The following is a 24792-nucleotide window of genomic DNA, read 5'->3' as shown; positions in this document are numbered from 1 at the left end:
CAGTGCCTGTTTATCAGTGCCACCTAAGCGTGCCGCCTATGAGTACCCATCAGTGCTCATCATTGCCATATCATCAGTGCTCATCAGTTTAGCCTATCAGTGCAGCCTCATCAGCGCATATCAGTGAAAGAAAAGTTACTTATTTCCAAAATTGTATAGCAGAAACTAAGAAAAAAAAAAATTCAACATTTTTTTTTGCAAAAAATTAAAAACCCAGTGGTGATTAAAAAAATACCAAAGGGAAGCTCTAAAGTCTCAAAAAAAGTTAGAAAAATTTAGTGTGGGTACAGCGTTGCATGACTGCGCAATTGTCATTCAAAGTACAACAGCGCTGAAAGCTTCAAATTGGCCTGGGAAAAAAGGGGGTAAAAGTGCCCATTATGCAAGTTCCCCCTTAAGGTTAGACTTTGGCTTCAGATACCTATCCAAGATGGCTGACTTCCAGTTCCTGTCAGTGTAATGACATCATCTGACCACACCCATGATGCGTTTTATCATCCAATTATGACTGCTTCAGAAGGAAAGTTTCTTTCTGAAGCAGTCATGATTGAATGATGAAATGTGTCAAAGGGTGTGGCCGGATAATGTCAGTACGCATATTGACCTAATTTTTAATAGGTCGAAATCTGAGGTAAGGAGCCTGTTTGGAAAGTGGAAGAAGCACTCTGTGGTGTTAATTCATTTAGAATATTCACTGTTGAACGTTTCATTTGTTATGGACTTAAACTGAGATTGAAGAAAAATAGGAGGTACTATTAATGTCTGTGTGCGTGTATGTATGTATGTGTGTGTGTGTGTATATATATATATATATATATATATATATATATATATATATATATATATATATATATATATATAGAAAAATGTAACAAACCTGCGCTATGGTGATGTGTCAAAACAATAAATGAATAATTAGGGCTTCTGCTAAAGTATGAGGTAAGTACTCCAAAGGTTTTAAACAAGAAATTTAATTAGCGCTGCTCCTAACAATTACAATATATATATATATATATATATATAAACAAACGCGCTCAATGCCAGTATAGTGCAAAATGACTGCAATCAATAAAGTCCATAAAAAATAAAAAAAAATAAAAAATAAATAAAAAGGTCCATAAAAAATAAAAAAAAATTATAAAATGAAAATGTTGAGCCGGTGACAAGTTCAAATATTCAGGTCACTTTCCGTGACAACTTCAAAATCAAAAAATCAGGTAACTGTTCGTGCTCCCCTCCTGGGTCCCCACTCACCAGATGGAAATGATGGAAATGTCTCCCGATAATCAAGGTCCCTCAGGCTCACTCGATCAGCAGACACCTATATTTCAAGGCCAATTAAAGCAAATTCTGTGGACGGACATCACCACCTCAATACAGGCACATATACCATTTCCATCTGGTGAGTGGGGACCCAGGAGGGGAGCACTGACAGTCACCTGAATTTTTGATTTTGAAGTTGTCACGGAAAGTGACCTGAATATTTGAACTTGTCACCGGCTCAACATTTTCATTTTATAACTTTTTTTTTTTTTTTTTATGGACCCTTTTTTTTTTTTATAAAATTTCTTCTTTTTTTTTTTTTTTAACTTGTCTCCTGCTCAACATTTCATTTTTTTATACATTTTTTTATGGACTTTTTTATTTGATTTTTTATGGACTTTATTGATTGCAGTCATTTTGCACTATACTGGCATTGAGCACGTTTGTTTTTATATATATATATATATATATATATATATATAGTAATTGATAGAGGCAGCGCTAATTTAATTTCATATATATATATATATAAATATATATATATATATATACACTTTTTTCAATATATATATTTTTTCACTGTTCATTATCATTTGCATATTAGTTACACTGCATTTTGGACTTGGCTCTTTATTTTTTGCGATGGAAGATATTTGTTTAGTCACACGGATCTATTATTCATGCAAGAGATTTATATGCTATCTATATGGTTTAGTTTTGTTTAAGTGGAGTTTTATTTATTTTTATTGCATTTTTATGGTGTGGGAACACATGACAACAGCTACAGCAATAATTGTATTATTTATTGGATTTGCTTGACAATTTGCACGGTAGCGCAGGAGACTCTGGTATAGTAATTTCAGGTGACTGCTGATGGGTCAATGTTATCCTATGTGTCCACGCACATTAGAACGTGTAGAGGCATATTGTAAGCTCAGCATTTAAAGGATTTTTTTCTGGTAAAAAAAAAAAAAAAGCTTGTACAATAATGTGCAATATGAATGTTTTTTTTCTGCCAAGGGAACTGCGTTTTTTTTAAGCCCAGTGTGCATGGACCCTTATTGAATGACAGCTTTCTTAAGCTTTAGTTACTATTTGATAATCTCCCGCATGAAAACGCCTGTCATCTCTTTCCTGTCAGCATAATACTTTCACATTAGAATACTTTTATTTTTGTCTTGTCATTTATTTTTTAGCATACGTAAAGTTTGGCAGAAAAGGAAATGTGGTGTAAAGTACGGATATCTCACAATATCTCACAGTACGGTAAGTCATACTGCTTTTGAATATTACTGCATGCTCAGCATTGCTTAAAGCGGAACTAATGGACAAAAACATTATAATAAATAATAATAATAATAATAAAATAACGGAAAGGCTCTTTATTGCAGAAGAGACCTGCAAAGTCTTTTTTGCAATAAAATAATCTTGTCTGCCTGTTCACAATTTTATACAGAATGTTGTGCATGTGCAGCTAAGTAAAAATTTATGGAATGATGCCAGGGTGCCGGGATTAATAACTCGAGTGTATGGGTGGGAGTGACATCATCCTGCATCAGCCAATCATGATAGCTGAAGATCAGCACCTGGAGGAAGCTGGGAAGAAGATGCTTGTGGTTGTCAGACTGTTAGAGATAAGGTAAGTATTCCTGCCTTTAGCTCCACTTTAACGTGGTTGTAAGGGCAGTAAATGTTTTACCTTAATGCACTCCTTTCATTAAGGTATTAAATGTCCCAGCAGTTGTATTGCTCCCTCAACACCAGTGGTGGCAGGTCCATTAGTGGCACCCGGGCGCCACCCCCTCTATCCACACCACCCCCTATATATATAATATATAGATTCATGCATAGCACGGTCACCGCGGCCATCCCCCATTCAGGCATCTGGCCCCTTTTAGGATGCCGGGCACCTGAATTACAGCGGCGGGGATGTTTTTTTGAAACACCTGATTAGAGCCACAGGCTTCAAAATAGGGTGGGCTGGTGGCGCAGAGCATTGCCCTACGAGTCCACCCAGGTTTTACAAAAGCAAATTAATATTTGCTGTTGAAACACTGATTCTCAACGTGGCCAATTAGAAGTGGGTGTGAGACCCGTTTTCTGCTTGGCTGAAAAGAGAAGACTCCCAATTGGCCGTCGAAGAGGAGGGAGGAGATGGAGCCACCGCCACTGTGATGAACCGTGGAGAGCAAGGGAACAGGAGGCCGCCTTCAAACATGGGAAGTCGCCGGTGAAGTTATAGGGTGCTACCGACTGACCAACCATCCGAGGGGGTGTGCTGTTTGCCGCCCCCCCCCCCCCCAAAGAAAATTACCAAGGGCTGCCATTGCTCAACCCCCTTACCTGAGTCCTATTACTATGAAGCGCTGTGCCCGTGTGCAGGCGCTCTCTCCGCTCCCGCTGCTGTTGATCAATTCCTGTGGCGAAGGGACGGGGCTGAGCCACACACTGTTGTGACTATGGACGCACACAGCCTGGCTTGGGAGCGGGTACGCAGGTCCTTCCTATTTAGGCACACAGAGAAGAGGAGGACCTGAGAGAGCTAATGTGGGGCCCCAGAAGAGGACGTTTTTTATACAGATGAAACGCAAAGTGTAACTACCTCTGTGTTTATCAGATTTCAGCCAACACTTACCGTTCTGTGTAGAATGAAATTATTATTATTTTTTTTTATAATTTTTCTATTATTCTGATAACAGTAGTTATTACGCAGGCAGACTGTTTGACTCCGCATCTATCAGTCTGCCTGCTTAATAACTACTGTTGGCAGAAAGCACATTGTTTTTAGTGAGTCAGCCAACTTGTAGACACTAAAGAAAAAGCAGTGAACCACAACCATTGTGTAGTACTGCAGAACAGAAAGCAGAGCAGTGTGTTTAAAGTATATGTAAACCCTAATAATAAACTTCTCTTATTAGCTTCCCTTTGGTCTGTTAAAAATACAACTGAAAGTGTTTTGCTACAGTATATCTGTTCAGTATAGAATAAAAATTCATGTTGACCTGGCAGAAATCTTGTGACTTCCTCTGCATCTATATATATATATATATATATATATATATATACTTTTTTCAATATATATATTTTTCACTATTCATTATCATTTGCATATTAGTTACACTGCATTTTGGACTTGGCACTTCATATTTTGCGATGGAGGGTTCTCAGATAATATTTTTTTAGTGACACGGATTCAATTTATGAATTAGCATAATTCCTCTTTATATTAGAAAGATTAAGAGGAGGGGGAATTCTGCAGTCCTAGTAGTTCCCATCCTAGGGTGACAATGCTGCTCCTCCATAGATGAAGTGGAGCGAGTGAGCGTTGTCATACTAGGACAGATACACACAATCCGAATATATCCTAGGAAGAATCGTACAATTTTCGGATCATGTGTACACTACTTTGGAGAGCCAATCACTACAGTTCATCCGATATTATCTGATCGGACAAGCACGAAAATTTTCCTCGTAAGATACCAAATTGTACGATTTTTTTTTTAGTCAGTATAGTTGTTTTCTGAAAATACAATACAAAATATATTACAACACATGACATCATTTTCGTTTTTTTTTTTTTTTTCTGTCGTACGAGAATTTTCGTGACTTTAGTAACCTATTCAATTTTTTCCATTTCCGACTATTAAGCGAAAAAAATCTTATGATTTGTTGTACGATATTCAGATCGTGTGTACGGGCCATAAGGGGGGGATTTACCAAAACTGGTGCACACAGAATCTGGTGCAACTGTACACAGTAACCAATCAGCTTCCAGGTTTTGTTGTCAAAGCTTAATTGAACAAACTGAAGTTAGAAGCTGATTGGTTACTATGCACAGCTACACCAGATTCTGTGTGCACCAACTTTAGTAAATCTCCCACCTAAGACCCCATATACACTGTTAGATTTTCTGCAATTTTTTGTCTTCAGATTTGCCAAAACCATGTAGTGCAAGGGGCGAGAGCTCCCATAGAACAACGAGGAAATAGAGAACATGTTCTCTATTTCCTCGCCGAGCTCCTCGTCGGCTTCCTCGGCCGAAAGTGTACACACGGCCGGGTTTCTCGGCAGAATTCAGCCAGAAACTCGGTCGGAAGCTGAATTCTGCCAAGGAAACTGGTCGTGTGTACGGGGCCTTAAGGTTTGACCTCATATTACGTATATATACTCGAGTATAAGCTGACCCGAATATATGCAGAGGCACCCAATTTTACCACAAAAAATGGGAAAACTTATTGACTCGAGTATAAGCCTAGGGTGTCCATCTGCATGCCTCACTGTGCCTCACTTTGCCTCACTGTGTCCATGTGCATGCCTCACTGTGCCCATGACTAGACTGACGTTTTAACATGGGAGTCTATTGAAGGGGTGCCCGGTTTGAAAAATCAGTGCTCCCCAGCCGTAGGTCCTCCAGACAATAAACTTTGCACACTTGTAGAGGAGAAATAGAGCTACATGTGTGCCAAGGTCCGGGTCCAGGGGACCTACAACTGGCCAGTACTGGGTCCCCAAAGTCACCAGAGAAATTACTGTTTAACATGGGAGTCTATGGAAGGGGAGTCCAGCTTTGAAAAATCGGTGCTCCCCTGGACAACAAGCTTTGCACACTTGTAAATGCTACATGTGTGCCAAGTTTGGGGTCCAGGGGACCTACGCCAGCTGGTACCGGGTCCCCAAATCCTGGAGATCAGGAGAAAAAAGGTGACTTAAGTATAAGTCGAGGGGGGCATTTTCAGCACAAAAAAATGTGCTGAAAAACTTGGCTTATACTCGAGTATATACGGTACATGGTTTTGGTAAATCTGAAGACAAAAATCTGCAGAAAATCTAATAGTGTTATGCCGCGTACACACGATCATTTTTCAGCATGAAAAAAAACATTGTTTTTCAGCATGTTTAAAAAACAACATTTTTCCAACTTCATCATTAAAACGACGTAGCACACACACCATCGTTTAAAAAAAATGATCTAGCAAAGCGCGGTGACGTACAACATGTACAACGGCACTTTAAAGGGGAAGTTCCATTCGCCTTTGGGCTGCTTTTAGCTGATTCCATGTTAGTAAAAGACGATTCGCGCTTTTTTGTCTGTTACAGTGTGATGAATGTGCTTACTCCATTATGAACGGTAGTTTTACCAGACCGAGCGCTCCCGTCTCATAACTTGCTTCTGAGCATGCGCAGGTTTTTTTCATAGTTTTAGCCCACACACAATAATTTTTTACAACCCGAAAAGACATCGTTTAAAACGACATTAAAAAATGCTGCATGTTCGAATTTTTTCTTGTCGTTTTTCAGAACCTGAAAAATGATGTGAAGCCCACACACGATCATTTTAAATGACGTTTTTGAAAAACAACGTTTTTTTTTCATGCTAAAAAATGATCGTGTGTACGCGGCATAACACTCAGGATTACTGGGTAAAAAGGAAAGAGGCCTAAAAAATAAATAATGCAGCCACTACATCTACATTGAACTGCAGTATATTGCAGTTTTGTTCTTGGATTTTGTTCGCTTTAATGAGCCTATAAGGCTTCCACTATACATATATATAGAATACACTTTTTTATTTTAGTTCAAACACTCATTAATAAGATTTCTAACATCAAGCTGGCGAGACCATACATTTGCTTTCATATTTCTATACAAATCCCTAAATGTTTTCTTTAGAAATGGTTGTATTTTATAATTAACCCACCAAACCAGAAAAGCCTCGGAAAATGTAGCTTTGTGCGCTGTGCCTGGCCTAAGGAAGATTATGAGGGATGGGATTCGGTGCATGAAGGATTTCATTTAGTGCCTTCCAGCAATAATTCATCTTTTCATAGATCCTAAATGCACAATTCCAACATACCATTAAATGAATTCATTATGTGTGCCATGCACCATACCCCACGGATTTAGGATACAAGTTTTGTTTCCAACGTTTCTTGTTTAGGAGTAACGTTTATCCAGTACAGATGTCAAACTTGATCTAAGAATGAAAAGTGCTTGGACAGTCAGTAGTAAAACATGTTTTTATATCCTCCTTACATTTACTTGTTGATTAAACAGACAATAGCGTGGTCACATTTTTCGTTTCTATATACTGCATTGGTTGTAAAGTTCAGTAGTCTCCAAACTGCAGCTCTGGGGCCAGATGTGCCCCTTTGCCTGCTTTTATCCGGCCCTTGGGTCACTGTTTTATTCACTGACACCAATGAAGGGTACAATTCCTCCCAAAGACACCAACGATGGGGCGCAATTCCTACAAATTTCATCAATGATGGGGCACAGTTCCTCCCAATGACACCAATGATGGTGCACTATTCCTCCCAATGATGGGGCACAATTCCTCCCAATGATGGGGAACATTTCCTCCCAATGACTCCAATGATGGTGCATTATTCCTTCCAATGGTGGGGCACAATTCCTCCCAACGATGGGGAACATTTCCTCCCAATGACTCAATAATGGTGCATTATTCCTCCCAATGATGGGGCACAATTCCTCCCAACGATGGGGCACAATTCCTCCCAACGATGGGGCACAATTCCCCCAATGACACCAATGATGGTGCACTATTCCTCCCAATGATGGGGCACAATTCCTCCCAATGATGGGGAACAATTCCTCCCAACGATGGGGAACAATTCCCCCAATGACACCAATGATGGTGCACTATTCCTCCCAATGATGGGGAACAATTCCTCCCAACGATGGGGAACAATTCCCCCAATGACACCAATGATGGTGCACGATTCCTCCCAATGATGGGGCACAATTCCTCCCAATGATGGGGAACAATTCCTCCCAACGATGGGGAACAATTCCCCCAATGACACCAATGATGGTGCACTATTCCTCCCAATGATGGGGCACAATTCCTCCCAATGATGGGGAACAATTCCTCCCAATAACACCAATGATGGTGCACTATTCCTCCCAATGATGGGGCACGATTCCCCCCAATGATAGGGAACAATTCCCCCAATGACACCAATGATGGTGCACTATTCCTCCCTATGATGGTGCACAATTCCTCCCAATGATACCAGTGATGGTGCACAAATCCTCCCAATGATGGGGAACAATTCCTCCCAATGACACCAATGATGGTGCACATTCCTCCCAAAGATGTGGCACAGTTGCTCCCTATGACACCAATGATGGGGCACAATTGCCCCCTATGACACCAATGATGGGGCACAATTTCATCCAATGACACCAATGATGGTGCGCTATTCCTCCCAATGATCGGGCACAATTCCTCCCACTGACACCGATCATGGCAGATTGTTTACTCCAAATGATGCTGGGACATTTTGTAATCCCGATGGCCAGAGTCCGGCCCCCCCCCCTAAAGTCTGAAGGCTAGCAAACTGCTCCTTTGTTTAGAAAGTTTGGAGACCCTTGGTATAGTTTAAAAATGATTTCCACCAAAGACATTTATTTTTTAGTTTTAGATTGAGTGGAGTAGGACTAAAGTGTTTGGCCCGGATTCACAAAGCACTTACGCCGACGTATCTCCAGATATGCCGCGTAAGTGCAAATATGCGCCGTCGTATCTATGCGCCGTGCCCACAAACAAAGATACGCCTAAAAACAGTCCGACTGACATAATTTGTTTACGTTGGCGTAGAGTGGGCGCATATTTACGCTGGGCGCATTTGTCGCTCCCATTGATTTTCTATGCACATATGCAAATGAGGGAGATACGCCGATTCACGAACGTTCTTGTGCCCGGTGCATAATATACGTGGTTTGCGTAAGTCGTACGTCCGGCGTAAAGTTATTCCCCATATATGAGGCGCAACCCATGCAAAGGTATGGACCAGGGAACACAAGCCGTCGTATTTTACGTCATTTATGTTGGACGTGAATATGGCTGGGCGTAGGTTACGTTCACGCCCTAGGCAATGATCCGTCATATCTTAGGCAGTTGTTCCGACTCCTGTTTCCTAGCTCTGAAATCTATTGTATATGTATTTCAATGGTGAGTCCACAGGGAACTACTGGCCCTGCTACCAAGTTTTAGTGGATTATCCATAAGGATATAAGACAGTAGCACTCCTGAGAGGGGAAAGAGGAAACCACATACAGCAGTGCCCAGGTGGTCACTGGAACAGGAAGTGACAGCAATGAAAACCTTCTAGAAGGTTCATCTTTCCAAACTATACACAAAGCTTTAAAGTGGATGTAAACCCGAAATGTTTTATTTATTTTTTTGCTGTCACAAGGTAGAGTATAAGATTTCTTATCATCTGTGTCCAGTCTTGCCACAAAGAGTTAATCCAGCTCTGAGCAATCCTCTTTTCTTTTTTCAGTGAGATTAACTTTTGTCCCTTCTTCCCCCTTGCTGTGAGTGACAGGTTATTTACATATCTCATGCACTAGCTTGAGATAGGCATTATTTTTTAATTCCCACTCCTTTTCTGAAGTCATGTGGTTACTTTTCTGGATTTTGACTGGATGTTAGTGATCATTGCAGAATTTAGTGTAAGGAATACACAGGAGAAAATGCATGTTGACAAGGGGAGTGTAGAGGTGGGCGGGGAGACTACTGACATAACAACTCCACCCACCGAGCTCCAGACAACAGATCCACCCACAGAATCTGCAGTTTTTCAGTTCTTATTACAGACAGGGGGGAGACATTTGACAGGTAAGGATACAAGCAGGAGGAATCTATATCCTTATAGATCAGCACTATGGCAGTAGTTTAGAAAGGATGAGAGTGGGTTTACATCCATTTTAAGGAGTATATCTACCCAAAAATATAGTATATTGCTCCTTACCAGATATAATGGCTGCATATGTTTTCTTATTGCAAAGTTTTCCCCTGGGCTGAAAACATACTCACCATTCTGTATCGGGACAACACAGAAACAAGGCGCTTTGGGAAGCAATGGCATTGTACCAGTGTGCAGAACAAGCCCTTACTATGCATAGTCTGGGCACAGATGCATTTTAAAGCTGAACTCGAGGATCAGACTTCTATTTCCCTTAAACTGCCCCCTCCCTGTACTGTAAAAATGCAAATACATTTTAAACACTTAGGGCCAGTTCACACCAGAATCGCACAGAAAAGCTTTGTCAGCCGAATTATTTAAATAGGCTGCAAATTGCAGCAGACCAGGGGCGGACTGACCCATCGGGCTGTCGGGCACTGCCCGAGGGCCTGGTGCCAATAGGGGCCCGGCCATGGAGAGTCCAGGTCTGGTAGTGGGGAGTGGGCAGCGAAGGCCTCGGAGCGCGGGCAGGATGACAGCACCCAGCTCCGAGTTCCATCTCCAAAAGGCGAGTGGCTGGCCTCACAAACGGAGGCTGCAGGAAAGGCGAACAGCACGGGCGGCCCAGAGCATAGGCTCACAGGGGGCCCGGAAGGTGAGGATGTGTGGGAGGCGCAGGCAGTCAGGGACAGCTACTCAAGATCATATGGCTATCACACTAAATGGATCCGCTGGAAGGAACGCAGCACAGCACCCTCATCGTCACCAGAATAAGAATGGGCCCTGCCTGCTGATTGTCATTATGAACGTCCTCCTGCTGGCAGGAAACTATCGGTCATTACATACATCCACAGACACGGACTGGGACAGGGGAACACAGGAGGGAGAAACTGCAGAAACCCCCCTCTCTCTCTCATCCCTCCCTCTCTCCCACCCCCCTCTCTCTCTCACCTCCCTTTCACTTCCCTCTACCACCCCCTCACCCCTCTCCCACCCCCCCTCTCTCACCCCCCCTTTCACCTCTCTCACCCCTCTCCCACCCCCTCACTCTCACCCCTCTCTTTCTACCCCCCTCTCTCTTTCACTTTCCTTTCCCCCTCTCTCACCACCCTTTCCCCCTCCTCTTTCTGTCTTACCCCCTGGCACTCTCTCCCGTCCTTTATTTCTCACCCCTCTCCCTCCCCCTCTCTACCTCCTCTCTCTCTCTCTCTCTCACCCCCCTCTTTCTCTCTCTCCCATCCCCCCTCTCTCTCACCCCCTCTTTCTTGCCCCTTCTCTATTCCCCTCTTTTACTCTCTACCCCCTCTCTCTCACTTCCCCTCTCTCTCACCCTCCTCTGTCTCCCACACCCTCTCTCTAACCCCCCTTTCTGCCCTCAATCACCCCCTCTTTCTCCTCCCCTCTCTCTCTCTTTATAAACATCCTCTCTCACCCCCTATTTCTCTCATCCCGTCTTTCTCTTACACCCTCTCCTCACCCCCCCATCCCCTAGCTCGTTCATCCCCTCTCCCCTTTCTCTCTTACCGCCCTCTCTCTCTCACTTCCTCTTTACCCCTTTTCCTCTCTTTCACTCCTCTCTCTCCCACACCCTCACCCCTATTTCTCTCACCCCTCTCTTTTTCTAATCCCCACTCTCTCTCTGCCTCTCACTCCCCCTCACCCCCTTTCTCTCTTCTCCCTTCCCTCACCCTCACCCTCACCCTCTCTCTTCCACTTTCTCACCACTCTCTGCTGAAGGGAGGAGGGTTTTGAAGTTATAGACAGACTGGATCCCCTACTCCAGGCAGCGCTGACATAAGGACATCAGGGCTGCCTTCTTAAGCCTTGTACACACGATCGGACTTCCATTGGACAAATCCGTGGATTTTTGTCCGAAGGGCGTTGTCCTTGAATTTGATATGCAAACACACGGCAGAACATTTTCAGCCAACAAACACGAATGTAGTGACATACTAGACGTACTATGTGGTTTTTCAGCTCTTCTGCTAATGTTGTCTAATGGTTAGCATTGGTTCGGAGAATGCGTGTTTGTACTTTGGATTTTAGTCTGACGGATTTGTGTACACACGATCGGATAATCCAACGGAACACATGTCGGACAGTTTGAGAGCATGCACAGCCAACATTTGTTGTTGGAAATTCCGACAACAATTGTCCAATGGAGCATACAGACGGTCAGATTGTCCGACAAAACACGTCCATCGGACAGTTATTGACGAAATATCCGATCGTGTGTACGGGCCTTAAAGCGGATGTGCCATGGGAACAAAATATTAAAAGTCAGCAGCTACAAATACTGCAGCTGCTGACTTTTAATATTAGGACACTTACCTGTCCTGGAGTCCAGCGCCGATCGCAGCAGAGCACGAGCGATCGCTCGTCACTCTGCTGCTCCCCCCGCCATCCACGCTCAGGGAACCAGGAAGTGAAGCGCTGCGGCTTCACTGCCCGGTTCCCTACGGCGCATGCGCGAGCCGCGCTGCGCCCGCCGATTGGCTCACACGCTGTGTGCTGGGAGCCGAGTGTTCCCAGCACACAACGGGCGACAGACGGGATGTGACGGAATGCCCGTCTTTCGCCCGTATCGTGTGGCCGGAAGTGGGTGCAAATACCTGTCTTTAGACAGGTGTCTGCACCCCCCTCCCCCCTGAAAGGTGTCAAATGTGACACCGGAGGGGGGGAGGGTTCCGATCAGCGGGACTCCACTTTAGGGTGGAGGACCGCTTTAAAAGTAGGCGATAATATAAAATAATATAATATAAATATAAAATTAATGTTCACCAGTGTTTAGCTTTAAAAGAGTTTTGGCTAAAGTTCCTCTTCAAGGCTGACCATACACTAGTAGATTTTGAAATGAATGTCCGTGCAATTATTCATATGCACCTTCATAAGATAATTCTTAGTACATTCGATGACTTTACAAATGTCATTCCAAAGTTGCTTTATCTTTCAGCTTTCGAATGAAGGTAATAACCTGAATATAACCCACATACACTGTAAAGCCTCATACACACGATCGGACTTCCATCAGACTTTTCTGTGGATTTTGGTCCGAAGGGCGTTGGTCGTGAACTTGTTCTGCATACACACGGCCCAACATTTTCAACCAACATTCACCAAGCCACGTGTTTTTTCAGCTCTTTACCGCCACCCTTTGGGCAACCTCTGCTATTGTTGTCTGATGTTTAGCATTGGTTCCGTGCATGCATGTTTGTACTTTGGATTTTAGTTGGACGAACTTGTGTACACACGATCGGATAATCCGACGTAACAGATTTATCGCCAGACAGTTGGTGAGCATGAACAGCCAACATTTGTTGTCGTTAATTCAGCCAAAAATTGTCTGAGCATACACACGGTCAGATGATCCGACACAACGCGTGCATCAGACAATTTTGGCCATAAAAATAGGATTTTTATAACAGCTTACCTGTAAAATCCTTTTCTTTATCGTACACCACGGGACACAGAGCCTTAAATCATTACATAATGGGACGTCCTAGACCAATGCTTCATATGAAGGGGGGAGACCCAGATCCGAGCCGGCCGTAAATGGACAAGAAGCCCTAGATTGCTGCCTGCAGCACACTGCGCCCAAAGGCAGAATCCTCATGTCCTCTTACATCTATTTGATAGAATTTGGTAAATGTATGGACTGAAGACTAAGTTGCAGCTTTACAGATCTGAGCCATCGAAGCCTGGTGATGCACTGCCCATGAAGCACTCATAGCTCTGGTAGAGTGCGCCTTAACAGAAGAAGGAGGAATCTTGTTCCTTAAACCATAAGCTTGAATAATTACTTGTCGAATCCACCGTGCAATGGTGGATTTGGATGCCGCTTGTCCCTTCTTGGGACCATCTGGCAAAATAAACAAAACATCAGTTTTGGCGTAATATAATTAAGCTTCTTAGGCAGAGCTTTCTTCGGCACATTTTCCTTGCGTCCAACACCTGGACGCGAGGAAACATCTTCCTTGCGTAGACACTGGTGAAAGAACTAAGGTACTTCCCTGATGGGAGGGGTTATATGGAGAGGAACTGTCTTTGATTGGTTGTGCCAGTGTCCAATCACCTCTGGTGACCATACAACCCATAACGTAATGATTTAAGACTCTGTGCCCCGTGGTGTACGATAAAGAAATTGGATCGTGTGTACGAGGCTTTAGAAATTTGTTTGTTCAAGAAAAAAATTTCCATCCTGCTCCTTTGAATTTTCTTGTCACTGCGATTAAAAATCAAATGAACATTAAAAAAAATTAAAAAAAATTCTGCTAATGTGTGGCCATCTTAAATCATTTTTTATTATTAACCACTTCAGCCTGGACCATTTTGCTTGTCAATGACCGGGCCACTTTTTGCGATTGGGCACTGCGTCGCTTTAGCTGACAATTGCGCCGTCGTGCAACGTGGCTCCCAAACAAAATCAGCGTCCTTTTTTTCCCACAAATAGAGCTTTCTTTTGGTGGTATTTGATCACCTCTACGATTTTTATTTTTTGCGCTATAAACAAAAATAGAGCGACAATTTTGAGAAAAAAAATGAATATTTTTTACTTTTTGCTGTAATAAATATCCCCTCAGTTTAGGCCGATACGTATTCTTCTACATATTTTTCGTAAAAAAATCGCAATAAGCGTTAATTGATTGGTTTGCGCAAAAGTTATAGCGTCTACAAAATAGGGGGTAGTTTTATGGCATTTTTAGTAACATTTTTTTACGAGTAATGGTGGCGATCTGCGATTTTTATCGGTACTGCGACCTTATAGCGGACACTTTTGACAAATTTTTGGGACAATTGGCATTTTTATAGCGATCAGTGCTATAAAAATGCATTGATTACTGTAAAAATGGCACTGGCAGGCAAGGGGTTAACACTAGGGGGCAAGGAAGGGGTTAATTTTGTTCCCTAAAGTGTGTTCTGACTGAAGGGGGGGTGGGACTGACTAGGGGAAATGACAGATCGCTGTTCATACATTGTTCAGGCATTTCTCCCCCTGACAGGACCGTGATTTCGCGCAGCTGAGCCGACCTGCCGCCGTAAAACTGCGACGGCTGGTCGGCTAGTGGTTAAAGGAAATTGGGCCAGTCCTTGGTAAAGTACAGAGCAAATTGGAGCCACAATGTCAGGTTTTCTGAAAATCCATTTGAATAAAGAAATATGTATTTTGCCCTATTACGTTTCAAATGTGGTATTTGTGCCGTGTCTTCTTGCATATTTTTATTGCATTTCATGCTTTTTTTTTTTTTTTTTTTTAGATTAACCGGCCTCCAGCGAAAATTAAATTACTGACTTGCCAGGTGCGGCCGAATCCAGAAGACAAGCGCAGCTTCTATTTAATCACACGTGAGTTGTGGAGAGACAGATTGTCCATGTAGACGTGTTTAGACCTGTGAGAAAAGCTAAACATTTCTGCTAAGCTACAGGAAAAGTTATTTTTGTTCTAATACAAGAGGAGGAAACTCTGATGCTAAAGAAGAATTCCAGGTTTGGTATACATTCACCGGGCCACTTTATTAGGTACACCTGTTCAATTGCTTGGCAACACAAATTACTAATCAGCCAATCACATGGCAGCAACTCCATGCATTTAGACATCTAGACGTGGTGAAGACGACTTGCTGAAGTTCAAACCGAGCATCAGAATTTTAAACCGACCTTTTCAACTTTCCATCTATTAAATCCTCTGCCCTTGTTGTTTTAACTTTGAATAGTAAAACCTTTTTTTTTTTCTGCCGGTAAATACCTTATACAGCTCACTTCCTGTTTATTGTGTGGTCATTGGTCTCGGCTTATGACATCACACACAGCTCATTCTTGTGAGAGTTTGCCAGGAAGGGAGGAGGGATGAGTCATAAAAAGGGTCAATGAAAGCTGCAGAGCTGGAGGTGTGCCTCTGTGTCTGTGTTAGGCTTGATTCACACCTATGCATGTTGCTTTTGAACGTTTTTGCGGTGCTTGCTGCGTTTTTCGACATGCGTTTTTACCGCGATTTGCGTTTTTTTTTTTTTTTTACATTTCCTTTAACAACCAGCTATAAACGGGTTAAAAAAAACGCAAATCGCGGCAAAATCACGGTACTTGCGTTTTGGATGTGGGTCCATTGAATTCTATTACATGCAAAACGCTGTTTTTTTTTGTGGAAAAAAAGTCTCCGACCCTTTCCAAAAACGCAGAGGCACAAAAAAGCATTGATGTGAACATGTTCCATAGGAAACCATGTTAAAAAATGTCCCTGCATTTCTGCAAAATGCATCAAAAAACGCATTAGTGTGAATGGAGCCTAAATCCAGGAAGTGAACAGGCAGCAGCTTCAGCTGCCCACAGTTAAAATGGATGCAGCCAGACTCAGTGGAGGGAGACTTCTGCAGCATATTTGGCAAGTACAGAATCACAGTATACATATAAAATAATATGCAAAGTTGTTGGAGGGAAGCTTCAGAATGGCAAAGATGTTTTTATTACAAATTATGTGAGCAGACTGCAGTTCCTAAGGCCCCTTTCACACTGGGGCGTTTTTCTAGCGTTATTCGAGCGTTATTGGAGCGAAGCCTCATCTGCAATCCCAATGTGCTGGTAAAGCACCGCTAAGGCCCCTTTCACACTGGGGCGGGAGGTGCGGTGGCGGTACAGCGGCACTATACCGTCGGAATTGCCCCAGATTCGGCCACTAGCGGTGCGGTATTAACCCCCACTAGCGGCCGATAAAGGGTTAATACCGCCCTCAATGCGCCTCTGCAGAGGTGCATTGCGGGTGCTATTGCCGCGGTTCCCATTGTTTTCAATGTGAAGGAGCGGTATACATGCCGCTCCTCTCACCGCTCCAAAGATGCTGCTTGCAGGAGATTTTTTTCTCTGCAGCCAGCGCATCGCCATTGAGAATGCTGGGAAGCAGTTTTTCAGGCGGTATAGCAGCGCTATTTTTAGCGCTGTAACGCCTGAAAAACTCCACAGTCTGAAAGGGGCCTAAGACCCTAACGTTTTAGGGCGTTTTTGCAGTGCCTCAGTGTAAAAGGGTAAGGCGTTTTTACAGCGCTTTCAATTCATTTCAATAGAGAGGGGCATTTTTGGAGCGTTTTTTTTCAGCGCCCAAAAGCTGCTCCAAAGATGCTGCTTGCAGAACTCAGTGTGAAAGGGTCCATTGAGATGCATGGAGAGCGTTTTATGAGCGTTTTAATAGTGCTATTTTTAACGCTAAAACGCTGTAAAAACGCTTCAGGGTGACTTTGAACGTGGCATGGTTGTTGGTGCTAGACGGGCTGGTCTGAGTATTTCAAAAACTGCTGATCTACTGGGATTTTCACACACAACCATCTCTAGGGTTTACGGAGAATGGTCCAAAAAAGAGAAAATATCCAGTGAACGGAGGGTGTGTGGACAAAGATGTCTTGTTGATGTCAGAGGAGAATGGGCAAACTGGTTTGAGATGATAGAAAGGAGACGGTAACTCAAATAACCACTGGTTACAACCAAGGCATGTAGAATACCATCTCTGAATGCACACCACAACGAACCTTGTAACAGATGGGCTACAGTAGCAGAAGACCACACCTGATGCCACTCCTGTAAGCTGTATTTTTCCATAGTTTCATTGATCCAACTTGGGCCAGTATAACTTTGTAAACACCATACCTGGATAATGCCCCTGGGAGCTGGAAAAACTGAAGTAGACAGATACTCCATTGATCTTCATTTGCTTGTGGGTCCCATGCTGAGCGGCCAGCCTAATGCATTGTGAATGGAGGAGTTTGGCTGCTTGGCACAGGCGCCATTCAGAAAATGCTTTGTATTATGAGAGCTGGTTGGGCCAGGTGTTGGAATACAATAGCAGCAGCGGGAGATTCGTCCATCCAAGCTGTGAATCCCAAATGGAGAAATCTGTTATATTTTTTTCTGTTCAGCCTGCATGATCTTTATGTGTATGGCCAGCTGTAGAGAAAGGTAAGTATGTGCAGCTTTGGAGGGCGGGTAGTTAAGTGAACCTGTTTGCTTTGCCCTGCCTTGGAAAATCACAGGTTCACTATAACTATACACAGCTGTTTATTGTCCTTTCTGCTGTTTCTTCTTCTTAACACAGCAATCCTCTATATAGCGTGTCAACACAAAGACGGAGATGTTTAGAGCCTCATGCACATAGGACTTTTTTTTGTTCTGCCTCACCCTTCTATGTTAGTGTATAAGGGAGATTTACTAAAACGGGTGCACACAGAATCTGGTGCAACTGTGCATGGTAACCAATCAGCTTCTAGGTTTTATTGTCAAAGCTTGTAGCTGTACCATATTCTGTGTGCACCAATTTTAATAAATCTTCTATATGTGTCCATGTACACATAGGCGTTTAGAGGCATTTGGAGGCAGGAAAAAAAAAAACTCATCGCTTGTGCTATTAGAACAAGAGTGTTTGAGGTACGCAACATACAGAGTGCAAAATTCAGGAGTGCGTTAAGTACAAAGTGCAGCGTTCAGGATTATGCTACATACAGAGGGCAGAGTTCAGGATTACGTTATGTACAGAGTGCAGAGTTGAGGAGTGTGTTACGTACAGAGCGCAGTGTTCAGGATTACACTCTGTACAGAGTGCAGAGTTCAGAAATGCGTTACGTACAAAGTGCAGAGTTCAGGATTATGCTATATACAGAGGGCAGAGCTCAGGAGTGCGTTACGTACAAAGAGCAGTGTTCAGGAGTGTTTTACGCACAGAGTGCAGTGTTCAGGATTACGCTATCTACAGAGTGCAGAGTTCAGGAGTGCATTACGTACAGTGTGCAGAGTTCAGAAGTGTGTTACCTACAAAGAGCAGTATTTAGGAGTGTGTTCTGTACAGAGTGCAGTGTTCAGGATTACGCTATGTACATAGTGCAGAGATCAGGAGTGCGTAACATACAGAGTAAAGTTTCAGGGGTGCCTTATACACAGAGTGGAGAGTTTATGAGTATGCTACATACAGAGTGCACTTTCATGGGTGCACTGTGTACAGATTGAAGCTCCAGGGGGGCCCTATACACAGAGTGCAGAGTTCAGGGGTTTGCTACGTACAGAGTGCAGAGTGAACGGGGGCGCCCTATTTACAAAGTTCAGGCATTCGCTTCCTACAGAGTGCAGAGTTCAGGGGTGCTCTCTGGACAGAATGCAGGGTTTTAGGGTGCTCATTGCACAGATTGTAACACCACGCTCCCTCCTCCCTTCCTACCTTGCCCGGCTCCAGTAACTCCCTATGTAGTACCGTCCTATGTAGGTGACTCTCTCTACTAACCGTGTTCTTGGCTCTGTTATACCTATATAAAATATAATAAAATAAAAAAGAAATAATTGAAATCCCCATTGCCCCCACACACCTACGCAAATGTAAACTCAAGCCCAGGGTGTACACGCATATGTAAACCACAGTCGCACCACGCGTGTGTCATATTGCCACGAATGTCAGCGTGAGAACAATAATTCTATTACAAGAACTCCTGGTTAACTCTAAACTGATGAGCTGTAAAGGCTTTTAAAGCGTCACCTATATTGATTTTTGGGTACAATAGTTTGGCGATATTGCGGGTGCTCGCAATTTTAAGACGTGAAATATTTGTTATCTATTTACTCGATGCAACCTCATCCTTTATATTTTAACCAAAATGGGTATTACCGTATTTATCGCGGTATAACGCGCTCCCGCGTATACCACGCACCCCTAAAGTGACCCCCAATCCTGTGGAAAAAAAGTTATTTTTGTACTTACAGTTTTGGTGTCTTGCGCGGCGTCCATCGGCGGCCTCGTTGGGTCCGGCGTCCTTCTGCGGCTTCGGGTGTCCTGATTTTCAGGGCAAAAAAGTGCGCGATATACGCCGATAAATATGGTATATGGTGCTTTTTTGCACTAAAATTAATTTTATTATAATTTTTCTTAAAAATTTGCGTTTAATAAACATTTACGCACAATTCTGACATGGAAATTTACAACTATCGCCTTTTTATTCTACAGGGCCTCTGCTTTCAGACAACATATAATGTCCAGGGGGTACTTTAATACCGCACACCGTCAAATGACATCCTTGACTTTGTGCAAGGATATCTGAATGATGCCTGCAGGGACGTCCCCTCCGCCATCAGGGGGAACAGGCAGTACACCTGTAAGGGGCCCGGTTTGGCAACCCCCCTTTTTTTTGTAAGGGGCCCGGAGGTCCCCAGGGCCCCAGATGGCAACCCCCCCTTTTTTTATTATATTTTTTTGTTTTTTTGGGGTTTTATTAACCACTTGACCACTGGGCACTTAAACCTCCTTAATAACCAGACCAATTTTCAGCTTTCGGTGCTCTCACATTTTGAATGAAATTACTCATACAACACTGTACCGAAATGATTTTTTTTCCCACAAATGGAGCTTTCTTTTGGTGGTATTTAATCACAGTTGGGTTTTTTATTTTTTACGCTATAAAAGAAAAAAGACTAAAAATTCTGTAAAAAAATAAATTTTTCTTTGTTTCTGTTATAAAATTTAGCAAATTTGTAATTTTTCTTCATAAATTTTGGCCAAAATTTATACTGCTACATATCTTTGGTAAAAATAAGTACAACTTGGTGGATATTATTTGGTCTTTGTGAAAGGTATAGCGTCCACAAGCTATGGTGCCAATATCTGAAAATTGTTCGGGGGTATTGCAGAGTATTGTGCAGGGGTATTGCAGAGTATTGTGCGGGGGTATTGCAAAGTATTGCGCAGGGGGTATTGCGGAGTATTGTGCGGGGGTATTGCAGAGTACTACGCAGGGGGTATTGCAGAGTACTGCGCAGGGGGTATTGCAGAGTATTGCGCAGGGGGTATTGCAGAGTATGGGTATTGCAGAGTATTGTGCAGGGGTATTGCAGAGTATTGCGCAGGGGGTATTGCAGAGTATTGCGCAGGGGGTATTGCAGAGTATTGCGCAGGGGGTATTGCAGAGTATTGCGCAGGGGGTATTGCAGAGTACTGTGCAGGAGGTATTGCAGAGTATTGCGCAGGGGTATTGCAGAGTATTGCACAGGGTATTGCAGAGTATTGCACAGGGTATTGTAGGGATGGCTGGATCTGTGACTGCAATAGTCACAGATCCAGCCCACAGTGCTGCTGACACCTGCTCTCTTCTCTCTCACTGTACTGATCGGTACAGAGAGAGGAGGGAGGAACCGGCGTCATCAAATGACGCCGGTTTGTTTACATGTGATCGCTCCGTCATTGGACGGAGCGATCACGTGTAAACAGCCGCTATCAGCGGCAATTTACCGCGATCCGTGATGCCCGGCGATCACGGACACTCCCGTGTGCGCGCCCCAGGGGGACGGGAGCGCAATTCTGGGAGGACGTCCATGGACGTCCTCCCAGAGTTAAGGAACCGCCTTGTAGCTGTAATTCGGCTATGAGGCAGTGATTAAGTGGTTAAAGGACCCAGAGGTCCCCAGGGCCCTCGGATGGCAACCCCCATTTTTTTATATACAAAAGAAAATGTTCATGTTTTTATATATATATATTTTTCTTTATTAAAGAGCCCAGAGGTCCCCAGGGCGCCCGGTGGCTACCCCCATTTTTTTTTTTTATAATTTTTTTATATATATATTTACATTTTTTTGTAAGGGGCCCAGAGGTCCCCAGGGCAACCCCCCCATTTTTTTTTGTTTGTCAGCACCCAAAGTCCCCTGACCTCAATTTGGGGCAGAAAGCACCCCCTCCTTCTCAATTCACGCCCCCCCTGCTTCTCAATTAGCGGTGGCACCCCCCCGCTTCTCAATTCGCGGCTGCTCCAGGGGGCCCATGCCTGAAGCTGTGTAAGGGGCCCCATAATTCCTGATGGTGGCCCTGAGCACAAGTATCATATTGGTGTTTTTCATAGGCCAGAAGGACAAGTCGTCCTTAGTAATAGTAACAGTGATGGATCTATTTATTATACAGAGATTGTATGATCAGATTGTAACATATATGATGAGCCTTACGGTGACTTTTAATTTTTGGTATTGGTTGAAAACATCTTCAGAATTGTATGAATTAATAAACCTTATGCACTTGTGTCTGCACTTTTAGATAACAGAACGTATCACTTTCAAGCTGAGGATGAATCCGAGGCATTCGTGTGAGTATTATGAAATCTATTTTTCTTCTAATTCCTCTTCTTCTGGTTTATATTTGGTCTGTTCATTAAAAAAAAATCCAAACTCTTTTTGTTTTTTTTGTGAAGGTGGATATCTGTACTGCAGAACAGTAAAGACGAATCACTTAATGCAGCCTTTGGTGGGGATGGAAGCTCCAGTGACAGCTCCCAGCAACTAACAAAGCAGATCATTAATGAGATCCGGTCCTTACCTGGGAACCAAGTGTGCTGTGACTGCGGAGCCCCCGGTGAGCTATATTAACCACTTCAGCTCTCCCACCTATATACCCCTTATGGACATTTCCATTATGAGCCTGTTTATTCGGCTATATCTTTGTCATTACTTAAAATGTTACTAAACCCAGGACCCTGCATTCACCATATCTGGTCTCCCACACTACACAGAACATGGGAATGCAATTATTTTAGTAAATATAAACTGCTAAACACCTTTTCTCATCAGCAGTATATTGCAGTCTTGTGACTTCTATCAGTGTCTGGTTAAAGCCTGTAGGAGGAGTTTTCATTCTTATCTGACTGTCCTATGAGGCCACAGGACCCCTGACCCTCTGTCTAGCCAGTGCTGATTGGCCATGTGCCCATCACATGCACCCTCCCAAGAAGAAAAAAAAAGAATTACACACCAAACTGAGCATGTGTAGAGTGCCCTCAAGGCTCTGTTTTAACATGAGATGGATTGGGGACTATGGAAGAAGGGGAGGATCAGAAAATACAGGATCAATCAGCCTTTTTACAAAATGCGGAGGATTAACCCCTTAGGATCCACAGAGAGTATAACAAGCATGCTTTACTGCATATACTGACTGATTTTAGTATAGTGGGTTTAGTAACACTTTAAAAAAATAAAATAATAATAAATACATGTTTTTTGGGTGACAAACTAGGTTTTCTTTTGGCCACAGTGTATTGCAGAAATTATTTATGTTATTTATGTTTTATATGTTCTAAAGACAGAAAACAAATTGTCTCCATTTTGACCTGTGTTTGTTTTAAAATAAGCAGTGATACGGTAAATAAAAAGTATACCTTTGCTGTTTCTGTTACAAAGCATGGCCAATATATTTGGGCTCCATGCACACTGAAGCTGATAAAAGCTATAAAAAAACGCCAGTAGCTTTGCAGGGAGCCTTTCAATGTTTTTTAGCGTTTTTGCAATAGCTTTAATCAGCGTTTTTCAGTGTAGCTTTTCTTTTTATTTTTTTTTACTTTTTTTTTTCCCAATGGATAAAAAAATGCAAAAAAACGCTGGCGCCGGTGTTTTTGAGCATTTTGCGTTTTTGAGCGTAAAAAACGGCACTTTGAACGCAAATTTCGGGCGTTCAGAAAAAAGCCAATGAACTCAAAAGTTCATTAACACTAAAAAATGCCCAGGTGTGCATGGGCACATAGGCTAACATAGAGTTCAGTTTATGGGCTTTGTTTTTATGCAACACTGAAAAAAATATTAAACACAATATACGTAATTAGTTTATTTTTTAAATATTATTGGGGGAAAAAAAGCAGAAATATAATAGCTAAGTGAAGAAGGGAAGGAATGAGTTAGAGAGATGATTTGGGTTAACTAAGGGTAATGAGGGTTTAAATAGGAACACATATTTTTTTATTTTTTTTACTTCTTTAACCACTTCAATTCCCGGGCACTTTCACCCCCTTCCTGCCCAGGCCATTTTTCAGGTTTCAGCGCTGTCACACTTTAAATGACAATTGCGCGGTCATGCAACACTGTACCCAAATAATTTTTTTATAATTTTCTTCACACAAATAGAGCTTTCTTTTGGTGGTATTTAATCACCACTGGATTTTTTTATTTTTTTGCTTAAAAAACAAAAACATACAAAAAATATAAAAAAAAAAATGTTTTTGTAATTTCTTTTGAACATAAGTAATTTTTGTCCTTCACTGATGTGCGTTGATGAGGCTGCACTGATAGGAACTGATGAGACGGCACTGATATGCAGCACTGATGTGCACTGATAGACAGCACTGAAGGGCACTGATAAAAGGCACTGATAGGCGGCACTTTTGGGCAGTGATAGGTGGCACTGATGGGAACTGATGGGCAGGCATTGATGGGCACTGAAAGGCAGCACTGATTGGCATAACTGATGGGCACAGATTGGTCTCACTAATGTTTCAATCTGAATTTTATTGAATTTTAGTAGTATCTACATAGACATACATTACTACTATAATCATAGCAGTCAAGCATACATGTACATAATACATATTTTCTTATCTGCAACATATAATACCCATAGGCACATAGAAAAAAAAAGGAAGGAGGAACAAAAAAAAAAAAAAAGGGGGTGGGGGGGAAATAAAATTAAACAGTAATAATAATCTCCCCACCATGGCTACTCGTCTGTAAGGTTCCCTTTAACCCAGGTTGGGAATTCATCTGATTTCCGAAAGTCAGACCATGCAGACCAAGTATGAGAAAACTGCTCTTCCCTTCCCGTTTCCCGGGCCAATAGGCTTTCCAAGTCTCTAGAACGTTCCAATTCCTTCACCCACTCCCCTAGGGAAGGCACTACCCCTGTCTTCCAATATCGAGGAATAACTACTCTAGCTGCTGAAATAAAGTATCCAATCACGTCCTCTCTTGCCTTTTTTAAAGGACCTGGGGTCATATTTAGAAGGGCCACTCTGGGTGATGCGCAAATTACTGTATCCTCCAATTTTCCATATAGATCGAA

At 42.8% G+C, this 24792-nt stretch overlaps 1 protein-coding gene across 2 annotated transcripts in view; it reads left to right on the top strand.

Annotated features, from left to right (window-relative positions):
- Positions 1 to 24792, top strand: part of ASAP3 (ArfGAP with SH3 domain, ankyrin repeat and PH domain 3) — a 111774-nt gene that overhangs the window by 51603 nt on the left and 35379 nt on the right. For both annotated transcript variants that reach the window (XM_040337950.1, XM_040337949.1), the window contains exons 11-14: positions 2460 to 2529; positions 15230 to 15317; positions 22009 to 22057; positions 22163 to 22323. In XM_040337950.1, coding sequence (XP_040193884.1) covers positions 2460 to 2529; positions 15230 to 15317; positions 22009 to 22057; positions 22163 to 22323 — 368 coding nt within the window. The remainder of the gene's footprint in view (positions 1 to 2459; positions 2530 to 15229; positions 15318 to 22008; positions 22058 to 22162; positions 22324 to 24792) is intronic.

The sequence above is a fragment of the Rana temporaria genome, chromosome 2 (genome assembly GCF_905171775.1).
Source record: "Rana temporaria chromosome 2, aRanTem1.1, whole genome shotgun sequence".
In the NCBI taxonomy this organism is placed as follows: domain Eukaryota; kingdom Metazoa; phylum Chordata; class Amphibia; order Anura; family Ranidae; genus Rana; species Rana temporaria.
Note: the sequence above shows the minus strand (reverse complement) of the source record. Positions and strands in the feature narration are given on the sequence as shown.